Below are 17388 nucleotides of genomic sequence, written 5' to 3'. Positions count from 1 at the left end.
GTTACCAGGTGGATCTCACTCAGATTTCATTCCCTCAATTCTAGAAGTACCCATTAAGTTTCAATCTTTATCTTTCTTCTTCCTGTCCTAGCGGATGAGATGTCCTGCCAAGACTAAGCGTCTACAGATTAGCACTCGACCTCATTTCCTGTTAACAGGGCTGGGATCCTGATCCAGCTCTTCTGCTTCCTCCTCGTCTTTAAAAACCACACATCTGTTTCCAGTCCTCCTAAAAAAAAACCTTTTTAGTAACCCTCCCAACTGCCCGCAAAAGATTCAGCCCGCTAGTCCTCCTTGCGTTAAATGCCGTAATAGAACAGAATAATTTCTGGAGTAAAGTGTCTCACGTCACTTGCCACAGCCATTAAGGTTGTTTTTGTTTTACCCCATTTCATGTAGCCTTAATCTTATCCTGTATGTGCCTCACTCAACATGAGATAACAGAAATGAAGCCATTTCTTTCTCGTTTGGCCTTTCCTGTAAATCTCATTTCCAGATTTGCTCCAAATTAGAGGAAAGGTTAAGTGGAGTGGGAAAACAAGAGGAAGGCAGAGGACATTAGGCTCTGTTGAGGCAGTGCACTCAGACGTTTTACAGCTCGATCGATCCATCCCATGGCCTCGCCATCTCAACTTTTCTCATCAGGACGGCGTGTGCGCCTTTGGGCGGCCTCCACGATCTATGGGCCAACACCCTCTGCAGCAGGAGGCGCGTGCAGTGCATCTCCACGAGGGCATTAGCGCTCCAGAACGGCTCTCACCACTCTCCCCCTTTTCCCAGCTGTCAGCAGAGGAACTTCCTCTGACCATCTGCTGCCGCATTAGTCAGAGTTCATCAACTTGTCCACAGGATTTCTCTCCCAAAGCTGTACAGTTGCTCCTCTTGTTCATTGTATGTCTGTTGTTCTCATTTCTTAGGGAAGTTCTGTTTTGTTTTTCTTTTACATTTCATTCCGTTAATGTGAACGTGGATCCCAGATACTTCTAACTGCAGAAACTTTAATACTTCCCTCTGCCTGTTTTAGTGTGGCACAACTGTAGTCTAGAGACAACAAAGGGAGTCCTAGTAGAGAAACTGAAAAGAGCCAAGGTTCATGAAACCTGAACTTAAGTCAGTTTCTCTCTGCCTCTATTTTGTGACCTAGGGCAACTTACATCACTTTCGTGCCTCGGTTTCCTTATTTGTAAAATGTGAATAAAAGCATTAATCTACTCAACTTCTTGAGTTCTGTGAGGTCTAGAGATAATTCATGGAAAAACTGTGATACAAGCCTACTGTTATTTCTGTTAAATTTATTAGCAGTGGCACTAGCATCACGACCTTCCTAAAATTGCATCTGTGCCTCACAGCAAGAACTTTCTACCCTAGTGTGTAGCAGGTATAACGCACATCCCTAATCAGACTGTCAATATTTAAGCATCTTTTCTCCTAGGCTGCCTGTTGGGGACATGTACTGTGATCCCCACCAGCTCTTTTGTAGGCAGAGCTGGCATCCCAGTTTGTTTAGCTACTGCTATGGACTCCAGCTTGTGGGGGGCTTCTGGCTGAAGATGACTGGTGCCTAGAGGTGCTTTAGACTAGAATCTGGGCTGCCTATCCACCTGCCGCAGTTCCGAGTGCTCTGTGGCATGTGGTGTTCCTTCCTGAAGGTGCTGGGTGAAAGTGCTCGTCACTCAGAGCCTCATCACAAAAGGCTTGACAGTCCCCTTTGTCAAGCGTTTCTGCCGGAAAACATCATAGCAAATTGGTCCTGTGTTACAAACCTCTGCGTTCTTTTGCGGACCAGCAACTTTTTAGTTGTGTTAGAGAAAATTACAGGAGAATTTTGTTTTTTTTTTTTTCTCAGCGCTATCCAATAGAGCTCGCAATGATATCTAGGAGACGCATTACTGCTCTCAAGCTCACAACGTTTAAGCATGATGTCTCTCTGTGCCTGAAAATGCAAGCGATATGACCACTTTCTTTTGCTCCCAAACCCCCTTTCCTTAAGTCAGCAATATGGTCCCTGCCAGAGCGAATGTCAGAATCAGGCTAGGTAGCATACTTGCCAAAGATTTAGGTTAAGAGACATTATTACAAATGTCTAAATTATTACAGTTTGGAACGCTAAGATTTCTAAAAATCACTTTCACACAATTCATTATTGTTAGTATTTGTGACTATTTGATAAACTCCAGAATCTTTTTCTGCCATGGAAAATAAATTATTTCTAATGGCTATTTTTTTTTTTTTCGTTTTTCATTTTAAACTTGAACTTTTCCCTGAAACAGTCACATGTCATCACCATGTTTTTCTCTATTTAACACTTTTTCTTACCTCCACCCTAGGATGGTCGTCTGCAGGTGAATGACCAGCTGATTGCAGTTAATGGGGAATCTCTTCTGGGAAAGTCCAACCACGAAGCTATGGAAACACTTAGGCGATCAATGTCCATGGAAGGAAACATACGAGGGATGATCCAGTTGGTGATTCTGAGGAGGCCAGGGAGACCACTGGAGGTGATGCAAATTTTTATTTCCTTCTGCAAGTTGCCCAAATGGCCACCAGAATATTCACACTTCCACCACTAGTATGGTAACTAGGCTCATACTGATTCTGAAATTGGAAAAATATGCCCTAGACGTGCTCTGATGGGTTTATGTGGCAAATTGGCGGTTGTATATTTTAGGTATAACTGGAAGGTGTAAAAATGTGCATATAAATTAAATAATTTATCTAGGGTAACAAGTCCATAATTTCCAGTTTTCCCCCCAGAAACTCCTAGAGCTCTGGACTTTACGAATAACGCTTTATTCATATTATAAACATTAAAGCATAAAACATGCTTACATACTTTTTGGATGACATGCTAGCAGTGTCCATACCTTAGAAAGTTCTTTTTTTTTTTTTCTTTTTTTTTTTTTATTGCTTTACAATGGTATGTTAGTTTCAGCTTCACAACAAAATGAATCAGTTATATATATACATATGTTCCCATATCTCTTCCCGCTTGCATCTCCCTCCCTCCCACCCTCCCTATCCCACCCCTCCAGGCGGTCACAAAGCACCGAGCTGATCTCCCTGTGCTATGCGGCTGCTTCCCACTAGCTATCTACCTTACGTTTGGTAGTGTATATATGTCCATGCCTCTTTATCGCTTTGTCACCGTTTACCCTTCCCCCTCCCCATAGCCTCAAGTCCATTCTCTAGTAAGTCTGTGTCTTTATTCCTGTTTCACCCCTAGGTTTTTCATGACATTTTTTTTCCTTAGATTCCATATATATGTGTTAGCATACGGTATTTGTCTCTCTCTTTCTGACTTACTTCACTCTGTATGACAGACTCTAGGTCTATCCACCTCATTACAAATAGCTCAATTTCGTCTCTTTTTATGGCTGAGTAATATTCCATTGTATATATGTGCCACATCTTCTTTATCCATTCATCCGATGATGGACACTTAGGTTGTTTCCATCTCTGGGCTATTGTAAATAGAGCTGCAATGAACATTTTGGTACATGACTCTTTTTGAATTATGGTTTTCTCAGGGTATATGCCCAGTAGTGGGATTGCTGGGTCATATGGTAGTTCTATTTGTAGCTTTTTAAGGAACCTCCATACTGTTCTCCACAGTGGCTGTATCAATTTACATTCCCACCAACAGTGTAAGAGGGTTCCCTTTTCTCCACACCCTCTCCAGCATTTATTGTTTCTAGATTTTTTGATGATGGCCATTCTGACTGGTGTGAGATGATATCTCATTGTAGTTTTGATTTGCATTTCTCTCATGATTAGTGATGTTGAGCATTCTTTCATGTGTTTGTTGGCACTCTGTATATCTTCTTTGGAGAAATGTCTATGTAGGTCTTCTGCCCATTTTTGGATTGGGTTGTTTGTTTTTTTGTTATTGAGCTGCAGGAGCTGCTTATAAATTTTGGAGATCAATCCTTCGGCAGTTGCTTCATTTGCAAATATTTTCTCCCATTCTGAGGGTTGGCTTTTCGTCTTGTTTATGGTTTCCTTTGCTGTGCAAAAGCTTTTGAATTTCATTAGGTCCCATTTGTTTACTTTTGTTTTTTATTTCCATTTCTCTAGGAGGTCGGTCAAAAAGGATCTTGCTGTGATTTATGTCATAGAGTGTTCTGCCTATGTTTTCCTCTAAGAGTTTTATAGTGTCTAGCCTTACATTTAGGTCTTTAATCCATTTTGAGTTTACTTTGGTGTATGGTGTTAGACAGTGTTCTAATTTCATTCTTTTATATGTAGCTGCCCAGTTTTCCCAGCACCACGTATTGAAGTGGCTGTCTTTTCTCCACTGTATATTTTTGCCTCCTATATCAAAGATAAGGTGATCATATGTGCGTGGATTTATCTCTGGGCTTTCTATCCTGTTCCATTGATCTATATTTCTGTTTTTGTGCCGGTACCATATTGTCTTGACTACTGTAGCTTTGTAGTATAGTCTGAAGTCAAGTAGCCTGATTCCTCCAGGTCCATTTTTCTTTCTCAAGATTGCTTTGGCTATTTGGGGTCTTTTGTGTTTCCATACAAATTGTGAAATTTTTTGTTCTAGTTCTGTGAAAAATGCCAGTGGTAGTTTGAAATGAATCACATTGAATCTGTAGACTGCCCTGGGTAGTAGAGTCATTTTCACAATGTTGATTCTTCCAGTCCAAGAACATGGTATATCTCTCCATCTATTTGTATCATCTTTAATTTCTTTCATCAGTGTCTTATAATTTTCTGCATACAGATCTTTTGTCTCCTTAGGTAGGTTTATTCCTAGATATTTTATTCTTTTTGTTGCAATGGTAAATGGGAGTGTTTTCTTGATTTCACTTTCAGATTTTTCATCATTAGTATATAGGAATGCCAGAGATTTCTGTGCATTAATTTTGTATCCTGCCACTTTACCAAATTCATTGATTAGCTCTAGTAGTTTTCTGGTAGCATCTTTAGGGTTCTCTATGTATAGGATCATGTCATCTGCAAACAGTGACAGCTTTACTTCTTCTTTTCCGATTTGGATTCCTTTTATTTCCTTTTCTTCTCTGATTGCTGTGGCTAAAACTTCCAAAACTATGTTGAATAAGAGTGGTGAGAGTGGGCAACCTTGTCTTGTTCCTGATCTTAGTGGAAATGCTTTCAGTTTTTCACCATTGAGGATGATGTTTGCTGTGGGCTTGTCATATATGGCCTTTATTATGTTGAGGAAAGTTCCCTCTATGCCTACTTTCTGCAGGGTTTTTATCATAAATGGGTGTTGAATTTTGTCAAAAGCTTTCTCTGCATCTATTGAGATGATCATATGGTTTTTCTCCTTCAGTTTGTTAATATGGTTTATCACATTGATAGATTTGCGTATATTGAAGAATCCTTGCATTCCTGGAATAAACCCCACTTGATCATGGTGTATGATCCTTTTAATGTGCTGTTGGATTCTGTTTGCTAGTATTTTGTTGAGGATTTTTGCATCTATGTTCATCAGTGATATTGGCCTGTAGTTTTCTCTCTTTGTGACATCCTTGTCTGGTTTTGGTATCAAGGTGATGGTGGCCTCGTAGAAGGAGTTTGGGAGTGTTCCTCCCTCTGCTATATTTTGGAAGAGTTTGAGAAGGATAGGTGTTAGCTCTTCTCTAAATGTTTGATAGAATTCGCCTGTGAAGCCATCTGGTCCTGGGCTTTTCTTTGTTGGAAGATTTTTAATCACAGTTTCAATTTCAGTGCTTGTGATTGGTCTGTTCATATTTTCTATTTCTTCCTGATTCAGTCTTGGCAGGTTGTGCATATCTAAGAATTTGTCCATTTCTTCCAGATTGTCCATTTTATTGGCATAGAGTTGCTTGTAGTAATCTCTCATGATCTCTTTTATTTCTGCAGTGTCAGTTGTTACCTCTCCTTTTTCATTTCTAATTCTATTGATTTGAGTCTTCTCCCTTTTTTTCTTGATGAGTCTGGCTAGTGGTTTATCTATTTTGTTTATCTTCTCAAAGAACCAGCTTTTAGTTTTATTGATCTTTGCTATTGTTTGCTATTGTCCTTCATTTCTTTTTCATTTATTTCTGATCTGATTTTTATGATTTCTTTCCTTCTGCTAGCTTTGGGGTTTTTTTGTTCTTCTTTCTCTAATTGCTTGAGGTGCAAGGTTAGGTTGTTTATTCGAGATGTTTCCTGCTTCTTAAGGTGGGCTTGTATTGCTATAAACTTCCCCCTTAGAACTGCTTTTGCTGCATCCCACAGGTTTTGGGTCGTTGTGTCTCCATTGTCATTTGTCTCTAGGTATTTTTTGATTTCCTCTTTGATTTCTTCAGTGATCACTTCATTATTAAGTAGTGTATTGTTTAGCCTCCATGTGTTTGTATTTTTTACAGATCTTTTACTGTAATTGATATCTAGTCTCATGGCGTTGTGGTCAGAAAAGATACTTGATACAATTTCAATTTTCTTAAATTTACCAAGGCTTGATTTGTGACCCAAGATATGATCTATCCTGGAGAATGTTCCATGAGCACTTGAGAAAAATGTGTATTCTGTTGTTTTTGGATGGAATGTCCTATAAATATCAATTAACTCCATCTCGTTTAATGTATCATTTAAAGCTTGTGTTTCCTTATTTATTTTCATTTTGGATGATCTGTCCATTGGTGAAAGTGGGGTGTTAAAGTCCCCTACTATGAATGTGTTACTGTCGATTTCCCCTTTTATGGTTGTCAGTATTTGCCTTATGTATTGAGGTGCACCTATGTTGGGTGCATAAATATTTACAATTGTTATATCTTCCTCTTGGATCGATCCCTTGATCATTATGTAGTGTCCTTCTTTGTCTCTTCTCATAGTCTTTGTTTTAAAGTCTATTTTGTCTGATATGAGAATTGCTACTCCAGCTTTCTTTTGGTTTCCATTTGCATGAAATACCTTTTTCCATCCCCTTACTTTCAGTCTGTATGTGTCTCTAGGTCTGAAGTGGGTCTCTTGTAGACAGCAAATATATGGGTCTTGTTTTTGTATCCATTCAGCCAATCTGTGTCTTTTGGTGGGAGCATTTAGTCCATTTACATTTAAGGTAATTATCGATATGTGTGTTCCTATTCCCATTTTCTTAATTGTTTTGGGTTCGTTATTGTAGGTCCTTTCCTTCTTTTGTGTTTCTTGCCTAGAGAAGTTCCTTTAGCAGTTGTTGTAGAGCTGGTTTGGTGGTGCTGAACTCTCTCAACTTTTGCTTGTCTGTAAAGGTTTTAATTTCTCCATCAAATCTGAATGAGATCCTTGCTGGGTAGAGTAATCTTGGTTGCAGGTTTTTCTCCTTCAACACTTTCAATATGTCCTGCCACTCCCTTCTGGCTTGCAGAGTTTCTGCTGAAAGATCAGCTGTTAACCTTATGGGGATTCCCTTGTGTGTTATTTGTTGTTTTTCCCTTGCTGCTTTTAATATGTTTTCTTTGTATTTAATTTTTGACAGTTTGATTAATATGTGTCTTGGCGTATTTCTCCTTGGATTTATCCTGTATGGGACTCTCTGTGCTTCCTGGACTTGATTAACTATTTCCTTTCCCATATTAGGGAAGTTTTCAACTATAATCTCTTCAAATATTTTCTCAGTCCCTTTCTTTTTCTCTTCTTCTTCTGGAACCCCTATAATTCGAATGTTGGTGCGTTTAATGTTGTCCCAGAGGTCTCTGAGACTGTCCTCAGTTCTCTTCATTCTTTTTTCTTTATTCTGCTCTGCAGTAGTTATTTCCACTATTTTATCTTCCAGGTCCCTTATCCGTTCTTCTGCCTCAGTTATTCTGCTATTGATCCCATCTAGAGTACTTTTAATTTCATTTATTGTGTTGTTCATCGTTGCTTGTTTCATCTTTAGTTCTTCTAGGTCCTTGTTAACTGATTCTTGCAATTTGTTCATTCTATTGTCCATTCTATCTCCAAGATTTCGGATCAACCTTACTATCATTATTCTGAATTCTTTTTCAGGTAGACTGCCTATTTCCTCTTCATTTGTTAGGTCTGGTGGGTTTTTGTCTTGCTCCTTCATCTGCTGTGTGTTTTTCTGTCTTTTCATTTTGCTTATCTTACTGTGTTTGGGGTCTCCTTTTTTTTTTTTTGCAGGCTGAAGGTTCGTAGTTCCTGTTGTTTTTTGTGTCTGTCCCCAGTGGCTAAGGTTGGTTCAGTGGGTTGTGTAGGCTTCCTGGTGGAGGGTACTAGTGCCTGTGTTCTGGTGTATGAGGCTGGATCTTGTCTTTCTGGTGGGCAGGTCCACGTCTGGTGGTGTGTTTTGGGGTGTCTGTAGACTTATTATGATTTTGGGCAGCCTCTCTGCTAATGGGTGGGGTTGTGTTCCTGTCTTGCTAGTTGTTTGGCATAGGGTGTCCAGCACTGTAGCTTGCTGGTCGTTGAGTGAAGCTGGGTGCTGGCGTTGAGATGGAGATCTCTGGGAGATTTTTGCTGTTTGATATTATGTGCAGCTGGGAGGCCTCTTGTGGACCAGTGTCCTGAAGCTGGCTCTCCCACCTCAGAGGCACAGCACTGAGTCCTGGCTGCAGCACCAAGAGCCTTTCATCCACAGGGCTCCTTAATTTGGGATGATTCCTTGTCTATTCATGTATTCCACAGATGCAGGGTACATCAAGTTGATTGTGGAGCTTTAATCCGCTGCTTCTGAGGCTGCTGGGAGAGATTTCCCTTTCTCTTCTTTATTCTCACAGCTCCCAGGGGCTCAGCTTTGGATTTGGCCCCGCCTGTGCGTGTAGGTTGCTGGAGGGCGTCTGTTCTTTGCTCAGACAGGACGGGGTTAAAGGAGCCGCTGATTCGGAGGCTCTGGCTCACCCAGGCCGGGGGGTAGGGAGGGTCACGGAGTGCAGAGCGGGCCTGCGGCGGCAGAGGCCGGCGTGACGCTGCAGCCTGAGGCGCGCCGTGCGCTCTCCCGGGGGAGCCGTCCCTGGATCCCGGGACCCTGGCAGTGGCGGGCTGCACAGGCTCCCCGGAAGGGCGTGTGGCTAGTGACCTGTGTTCGCACACAGGCCTCCTGGCGGCGGCAGCAGCGGCCTTAGCGTCCCATGTCCGTCTCTGGGCTCCGCACTCTTAGCCGCGGCTCGCGCCCGTCCCTGGAGCTCTCTCAAGCAGCGTTCTTAATCCCCTCTCCTCGTGCACCAGGAAACAAAGAGGGACGTAAAAGTCTCTTGCCTCTTCGGCAGGACCAGACCCCTCCCCGGACTCTCTCCCGGCCAGCCGCGGCGCACCAATGCCCTGCAGGCTGTGTTCACGCCGCCAACCCCAGTCCTCTCCAGGCGCTCCGACAAAAGCCGGAGCCTCAGCTCCCAGTCCCGCCCGCCCCGGCGGGCGAGCAGACAAGCCTCTCGGCTGGTGAGTGCCGGTCGGCCGGATCCTCTGCGCTGGAATCTGTCCGCTTTGCCCTCCGCACCCCTGTTGCTGTGCTCTCCTCTGCGGCTCCCAAGCTCCCCCACTCCGCCTCCCGAAGTCTCCACCCGCGAAGGGGCTTCCTAGTGTGTGGACACTTTTCCTCCTTCACAGCTCTCTTCCGCTGGTGCAGGACCCGTCGCTATCCTTTTGTCTCTGTTTAGTTTTTTCTTTTGCCCTAACCAGGTACGTGGGGGGTTCCTTGCCTTTTGGGAGGTCTGAGGTCTTCTGCCAGCGTTCAGTAGGTGCTCCGTAGGAGTTGTTCCACGCGTAGATGTATTTCTGGTTTATCTGTGGAGAGGAAGGTGATCTCCGCGTCTTACTCTTCCGCCATCTTCCCGGAAGTCCCCCTTAGAAAGTTCTTAATCAGATGTATATAATGCTTACTGTGAAGATCATTATAATGCAATCAGCTCTCTACATTCTTCCTGTAATGTGTGCCTGGGACTTAACTAATTTAAAATTTGATCTATTAAACAAGCTTCTTGCTTCATGTTCTTAAATAAATGTTTTTAATTGAAGAAGTATTTTTGAAATCTTTTATCATGATTTCTTCATGGATATTTTTAATGTAAGCAATATTTTTACATACTCATGAAGTGTGAACGTAAACTATTCTTGAAGGCTGATATCCCTAAACATTTCAGTTACATACAATTATATTATTTATATAATTATTATATTATACAATTATATATTATAGTGTACAGCTATCATATTCATCATAAGGTATTCCTAAAACATTATTTTCACTTATATAGAGAGAATAATTATTAAATGCTCCTAAAAATTATTTTAAGAAAAGATAAGAAAAAAGTCGATAATACTTAAGAGTTGAGAGAAACATCAGCAAATCACACATATATTCTCTAAGGACAAATAATGTTTTTGTGATACAGTAATACACAAAGTTAAAATAGAATCTTATTAAAACACACTAATATAAAATATTAGTTTTAATAATAAATTCAACTTAAACATTTTAAAATGAAAAGATTTTGAAATTAAGACTGGAAAGTAGTTGGGGATGATAGTGGTTAAAATGTTGGACTCTGGAGTTTTGGATTACTTGAGTTAAAATCCCACGTGGGTCATTTCCTGGCTATGCAAAGACATACATAGTTGAATGCTCTGTACTTATAGATAGCAATACTGTTGTCTGCCTTATCCCTTCATAGATCCTCATTTCCCAGCACCTAGTAGTAGACAGTTGTTATATATTGTTGAATGGATGGATAAAAGTTGCATCTGAGACCCTACTTCATCTGAGAGGATAAGCTGAAGTAGTGAACTTATCAACTATATCTTACTCTGTCATTTTATCAGCTGTTGAAAAGGAGTAACTACCCTTTAACTTTTCTGTACATAACCTTGTAAATGTTAAATAAATGTAAATTTCCCAATTACTGGAGACTATATATAATGAACCAACTCATTTCCAACATTTGTGTCTGCTTAAGTGACAAAGAGGTTTCCATGAATATTTAAGGGATTTTACTTATAGTAATTTTTTAATTTATTTTAAGATTTTACTTATAGTCATGAAACCCTTATCGCTTGCTTCCTACGTTGAGAGAATAGGCTGCTTTCTGGTTGAATTTGGTTCTTACTCGAGAGCCCTAGACCTCCACAGAACCCACTTGTTGGATGCGGGTGTGAAGTATGACCTGTAGACCCCTGAATCACCCCTTCCATGCATCTGTGTTTTAGATCTCCCTTAAGATGTCTTGGGACAAAGATACCTCAGCTAATAGAAAAGTCTGGAATACACTGCTCAAGAATTCCATATCTGTGTACATAGAAAAAGTAAAAGAAAAAAAAAAGAAATGAACATGATTGCTAAAAGAGTTCCCTCCCCACCTCTCCACCTCTCATCTTCCCTTGTTTCAAGTCGTTCTCTAAAATATGTGAATGCCTAGAGGATAAGTACTCTCTGTTTTCGTTATCCTTTACGGCACGTATTTTCATTTTAATTCTCACACTGTGGGCTGGGTTGACAATTATTTCATCGGAAGAAAGTACTAAGCCTTCAGTTGGTTGCCCATCCTCAGGAGTGTCTTTGTTGTTGTCGTTGTTGCTGTAGTTCTTTTTTTTTTTTTTTTAATGGATCTTTACTGGAGTATAATTGCTTCACAGTGCTGTGTTAGTTTCTGCTGTACAACAAAGTGAATCAGCCATATGCAGACATATATCCCCATATCCCCTCCCTCTTGCGTCCCTCTCCCACCCTCCATATCCCACCCATCTAGGTGGTCACAAAGCACCGAGCGGATCTCCCGGTGCTGTGCGGCTGCTTCCCACTAGCTATCTCTTTTACATTTGGTAGTGTATATATGTCGATGCTACTCTCACTTCGCCCTAGCTTCCCCCTCCCACCCCGTGTCCTCAAATCCATTCTCTATGTCTCCAACTTTATTCCTGCCCTGCAACTAGGTTCATCAGTACCTTTTTTTTTTTTTTTAGATTCCATATATATGCCTTAGCATACGGTATTTGTTTTTCTCTTGTTAATACTGTTCACTGGGGACTCAATTGGGAATAAGAAATGGGACAAAAAGCATTTTTTTTTGAGGACATTTAACCAAGATCCATTTTTATTTGCCCTAATATTTACATGCTTTCCATGGGGGGTGAGCAGGCACTTGGCTCTCTCAACTAGTGAGAATCTCTGTGGTACCTATGAAGATTAAAGAGTGTTTTTTTCATATAAAGACAGCAGCCTAATGTACAGATAATCTTTATTAAATTAAAAAAAAAATCTGTAGCTATTTGATATCCCAAATCTGTTTTGCTGTGTCAAATCACATATGTTGTGTGCTCGTGTTTTTGGAGGGTTCTTCAGTGGACAGCAATCGCTCTCAGGTACAATAAAAAAGAATCTGTAACCTAGAAAAGGCCTCAGCTCTGCTCATATATTCAGGGAAATCAATTAGTTAGATTTTGGAAGAATACCAAAATGGTTACTTGAACATTATATTGATATTAAAAAAAATACTGAAGACGCTACTTAAGAAAAGTCAAAATATATTGTCGTTGGGTATTTTCCCACATTACCCAGATGTACAAGATATGTAAACAGTTTTGATGAGGACCTCGTGAAGAATACATAATGAGCCCTTGATTGAATCAAAATCGTTTTAAACAGAAACATATTTTTCAAAGGATGAGCTTGAGGTTCAATTGAAATTCTATTTGAGCCTAGAGACTTGGTATTAAAAAATGGGTTATGACCTGTTTTGTTTTGGTTTTTTTTCCCTTCCCCAAAACATTTCCCTCCCCTGAGCTGTAAGCTCAGCTTGGTGGAAGCAGAATATGTTTAAAAATCCATTGTATTTTTTATTGGCTGGGACACTAATGGAAGGCTCCACGACAGCTCTGTTTTACAGGCTGAATATTTTAATTAGGCTGGTTACTGATCAGTTGTTGGGATATTGATTGTGTCATTTATCAAAGAGCTGGGAAAGCAGAAAAAAAATTTTGTTGTTGTTGTTAAAGCACTTGACTATGCAAGGTAGGTCCTACCTCTCCTACCTTCCAGGGCTCCAGCTTTAATTTAGGAGTAGCTTGCCCCAGGCTTGGGTTGACTAATGAACCAGGGGCAAGAGGTAACACCGGGTGTGGAAAAAGTGTTATAAGCCTTGACAAAAAGCTAAAGGACCTTCAGCAGCTGAAAACATGTTAATTATGAAGAATGCATGCATGGAATGTTTTGAATATTTTGTTTAACTAGTAGGATACCGAGTTTCTGTAACTAAAGAGGAAAGTAGAAATCAAATGCATTATTTGGGCCAAATGCTCTTTTTCAGAAGGAAAGAGCTTTGGGGATCAGATCTATGTTTGTGTTTGCGGAATGTTCCTCTTACAAATGGTCAAGGGAACGACCCTGAGACGGCTTTCAAATTACTTCTTTGAAATCTGTTAGAAGACACACAGTATGAACCAGAGCAAACCCCAGTTCTCTGTGCCTCATTCCTCTAGAACAATCACTAGAGCTCCCTGCGGGCGGCCCATTGCTAGTACTTCGGCAGCACCTGTGGAACACGGTTTATTCTGGAGCTAGCAGTTTTAAGGAAACTGAATTTGTTTACAGACTATCAAAATCAAAACAGATGGGGGAAATATGGAAGAAGAGGAAAAAAATCTCAGGAGAACCACTGTCTGGCATTGTCCCAGCAGTTTATTTTAGCTCCTGGCCAACAGGCCTAGTGTCTGCAGTGGAACACGCTCATGACATTTCAGTGACAAACCTGCCTGGGTTCTGACTTGTCCTAGAGCATATACACTTAGTCACCAAGGGAGAGGGAGACAGCAACCAGCTGGTTGGCAGAGAAACACCCTTGGCATGAACTGTATTCTTATGTTGACACTGCCACAAGCTGTACTCCCAGATGGAAGAAAATTTGAAAGAAGCTAGTTGTAAGTGGTGGGAAAGAATAATAATGTTAATCTGCTTTTGTGCTTGCCATCAGCACTCCTAAGCCTTAACACCACATTGTCAGTATTTTTTATTGCCTGTTCAGAGATGTTTTAACTGATTAGGGCCATTTTGATTTTCCACAGTCGAGGACTTACGTGCAATAGACTCTTGAAAGATTATTCATAAATTGATCGTTTTTTCACTTTGCTTCCATTGACCAAGTTGGAACATACTAAAAAAGCGAACGTGGGGCTTCCCTGGTGGCGCAGTGGTTGAGAGTCCACCTGCCGATGCAGGGGACACGGGTTCGTGCCCCCGGTCCAGGAAGATCCCACATGCCGTGGAGCGGCTGGGCCCGTGAGCCATGGCCGCTGAGCCTGCGCATCCGGAGCCTGTGCTCCGCAACGGGAGAGGCCACAACAGTGAAAGGCCCGCGTACCGAAACTAACTAACTAACTAACTAAATAAATAAATAAGCTAACGTCATTTTTATTTTCATCCCTTAGGAACCTGCAGAGTGTGGGGCGTTTTCTAAGCCATGCTTTGAGAACTGTCAGAATGCTCTAACCACCTCCAGGAGGAATGATAATAGTACATTGCATCCATTTGGCACTTACAGTCCACAAAACAAACAGAAAGGTAAGATTCTATCCATTCTCATCTGCTGCAAGTGGTATGAGAAAACAGGAGAGTGTTTATTTAGAAAAAAAAAAGAACAAAGGGGAATTAATTAGACTAAGTGCAGACTTGTTACTCTGAGTCATGAAAATGAGAGGTGTGTGGGAGATCTCACTCACAGGTTGTGAAGCAGATTCCTGGCGTTGCCTAAAGTTTAAGTGACGGTTCCTATGCTTGCTGCCCCAAACATGGAGGGCGACGCATAAAATAAAACCATGCCTGGAGAAACAAAATGACAAACCGTTATATTTTTTTTAACAGTCTTTTAATATTGGGAGTTACCAAGTGTAAATAACAAGTAAACTTACAAAATATTGATATATGGAATGGTATTAAATCATAAAGTGGTCATAACACAGTTCACAGATTTATGCTGGTTTCTGAGGGGTAAATACTGTGAACCGAGACCATGATATGATGGTGGAATGTTTTTGTTATTGCCTCACTACTACTATCTTGTATGGATCACATTTCTAGTAGAGCTCTACATGTAAAGAAATTGGATTTTCTTCTTTGTTTTTCAAAAATTATACTTAAGGCCACCAAGAGAATTCTTTTATTCCCCTGCGTCTCCTTTCTTTAGTAACTTTCTTTAGTAACTTTACTTTTTTAGTAACTTTACTTTTTTGTATGGCAAAAGCAATAGATATTCATGACCGAAAATTAAGAGAAAAGCAATAAAGGGAAAATTTAGTGGCACTCATACTTCTGTCAGAGATACTGATCAATAACATTATGTATATATTGAAAGTGTTTCCTTCATGTAAATATGTGTATATAAAATAAAATGAAATATATATTAAATGTTTAGGAAATTGCCTTTTAATTAATAGCACATTATGAAAATCTTACTATGTCATTGAATATTCCATAACATCACGTTCAGTAGTTGCATAGTAGTCTAGTGAGTGGAGGTGCCGTTTATATAATCAATCCCTTATTTACACTTAAGATGTTACCCAAATTTAACGATGGGGGAACAATTTCTAGACTCTGAGATTACTCCATCAGAACAGACTTGTAAATCTGAGGTTCCTCTGGAATTAAATTCTTTCATCTGAATGAGATGTTTTTCCTCTGAATTCCTCTGTTTCAGTGAGAGTAGCAGCAACAGCTGTGATCATTTATTGTTTACTGTCACATACTGTGGTGAGCAATTTACATGCACACTCAGAGTGGGTGGTATTATTATCCTCATTTTACAGATGAAGAAATAGAGAGGAGAGTAAATGACTAACCCAACACCATATATAATCCCTGCAGAACCTGAATACATCTCCTGTCTCTCTGACTCAAGTTCATTCCCTAAACCACAGCATGGGCCCTGTCTTACACTGGTCTCTTGAAACTGTTCTTTCACCTCATCCCAAGAGTGTCCATTAGAAGCTGACTTTACTTTGTGTCAGATAAAGAAACACCCAGTATGTCTTTCCTCATCTCAATAAAATTAAAAGTTATCTTGACAAAGCAGCATCTCCTTCTGAGTCCGTCAGTTGCAATAGCAGGAGAATCTGGGGAAGGAACAGCAAGTTTCCCTCACACCAGAAGAGCCTTCTCTCTACCGCGTCCAAGTAATGATCAAGAACATTCCAGCCTTTATGTAACTGGATTGGCACTTAATTCTCAAGCAACATGTGGTCCAGTGACAATCCAAGTTCCGGGTTTTATTCCTAATTACACCAGTGATGTCCAAAGGAACATTGGACACATTACCTCCCATCCTCTGTCTTTTTCAGTACTTATAAAATATCGATGCTGAAGTGATAATTACGCAGTATATTTTTAGAGGACATTGAGATCCTCAAGGAAATGGGATACTATCTCTAGGAAGGCTAGCAAAGGCTAAAATAGTGAAACTGTAGAACTAGATATAGTGTAAGGATCCACCCAGAAAAAAAAATTTAAATAATAAAGTCCACCCAAAACACACGCTAAAAATAAAATGCAGTAATACTTTGGAACTTCAGTAGAGTGTTCAGAGTTTGTATGTCACTGAACAATTAGAGTCCTTTGGGCACAGAACCACTGGGAGGTTCTGTCTCTTCCCTCCCTCCTGAGACATAGATCCGCGGTCCATTGGTTACTGCTACACATCCTCCTCCCACCTCAATTTTCCAAGGAAACATCGAAAATCCAGTTCTTTTAAGAAGTGACCCCATTAAACATTATTTTTTGAAAAGCAAAATCTATTGTCATTATTTCCTTGGGGATCTGTGATATAATACTTGGTTATAAGAATTAGGCTTATCAAAGAACAGATTTGTTATATTTTAATTATAAGAGGCCAGTAGATGGAATGCTCTTTCTTTTTATATAAGCCTATTGACTGAGAGACCAAAAAATGTATATAACAGAATTTATAGACATGATGCTGTAGAAGAATATCACGCTCATCACATCTTTGTGTAGCGTTAGTAACGTTTTCATTTTTGAGAACCATTGAGAGTTCCCGAGTTTACGACGCACACGAGGTGGCCGTAGGCCTCAAAGACTCATGAAACTTGAGTGAGTGTTGACTCGCCACCACCAAGCCTTTTGAAGGAGCTCCTTTAGAAAAACAAGATTGACTTGACAAAATGCAATGTCTAGTGAGGAGAGGAACTGTTACAGCCAAAACATTAACTTTTTTTTTCTTCCTTTCCTCCTTTCCTTTGTATATTTAAAAGTCCAATCTTGATATGCTGTGTTCCATCTATTTTTGTAATAATAGTACTACCACCCATTGTTCCACTGTTATTTTTTTTATATATACATATTCCTGTCAAGCTGTTACAGAGAAAAGGCATTTTTAGAACTAACGTTTGTAGAAATTGTAACACCAGAAAATTCACATTTGCGTTGGAGAATTGCTCGCAGTGCCCGCAGTGGAATGAGTGTGGGGCTCCAAGATGGTAATAGGA

The 17388-nt window shown here is 40.3% G+C and overlaps 1 protein-coding gene across 4 annotated transcripts in view; it reads left to right on the top strand.

Annotated features, from left to right (window-relative positions):
• The window catches only part of PARD3B (par-3 family cell polarity regulator beta), a 1048345-nt gene that overhangs the window by 592329 nt on the left and 438628 nt on the right, over nucleotides 1–17388 (top strand). For all 4 annotated transcript variants that reach the window (XR_009564558.2, XM_060301965.2, XM_030854060.3 and 1 more), the window contains 2 exons: nucleotides 2328–2498; nucleotides 14317–14449. Coding sequence is in view for 3 of the 4 variants with exons in the window: in XM_060301965.2 (XP_060157948.1) it covers nucleotides 2328–2498; nucleotides 14317–14449 (304 nt within the window). In the remaining variant the exon portion in view is untranslated. The remainder of the gene's footprint in view (nucleotides 1–2327; nucleotides 2499–14316; nucleotides 14450–17388) is intronic.

Source organism: Globicephala melas, chromosome 7 (genome assembly GCF_963455315.2).
Source record: "Globicephala melas chromosome 7, mGloMel1.2, whole genome shotgun sequence".
Lineage (NCBI taxonomy): Eukaryota > Metazoa > Chordata > Mammalia > Artiodactyla > Delphinidae > Globicephala > Globicephala melas.
Note: the sequence above shows the minus strand (reverse complement) of the source record. Positions and strands in the feature narration are given on the sequence as shown.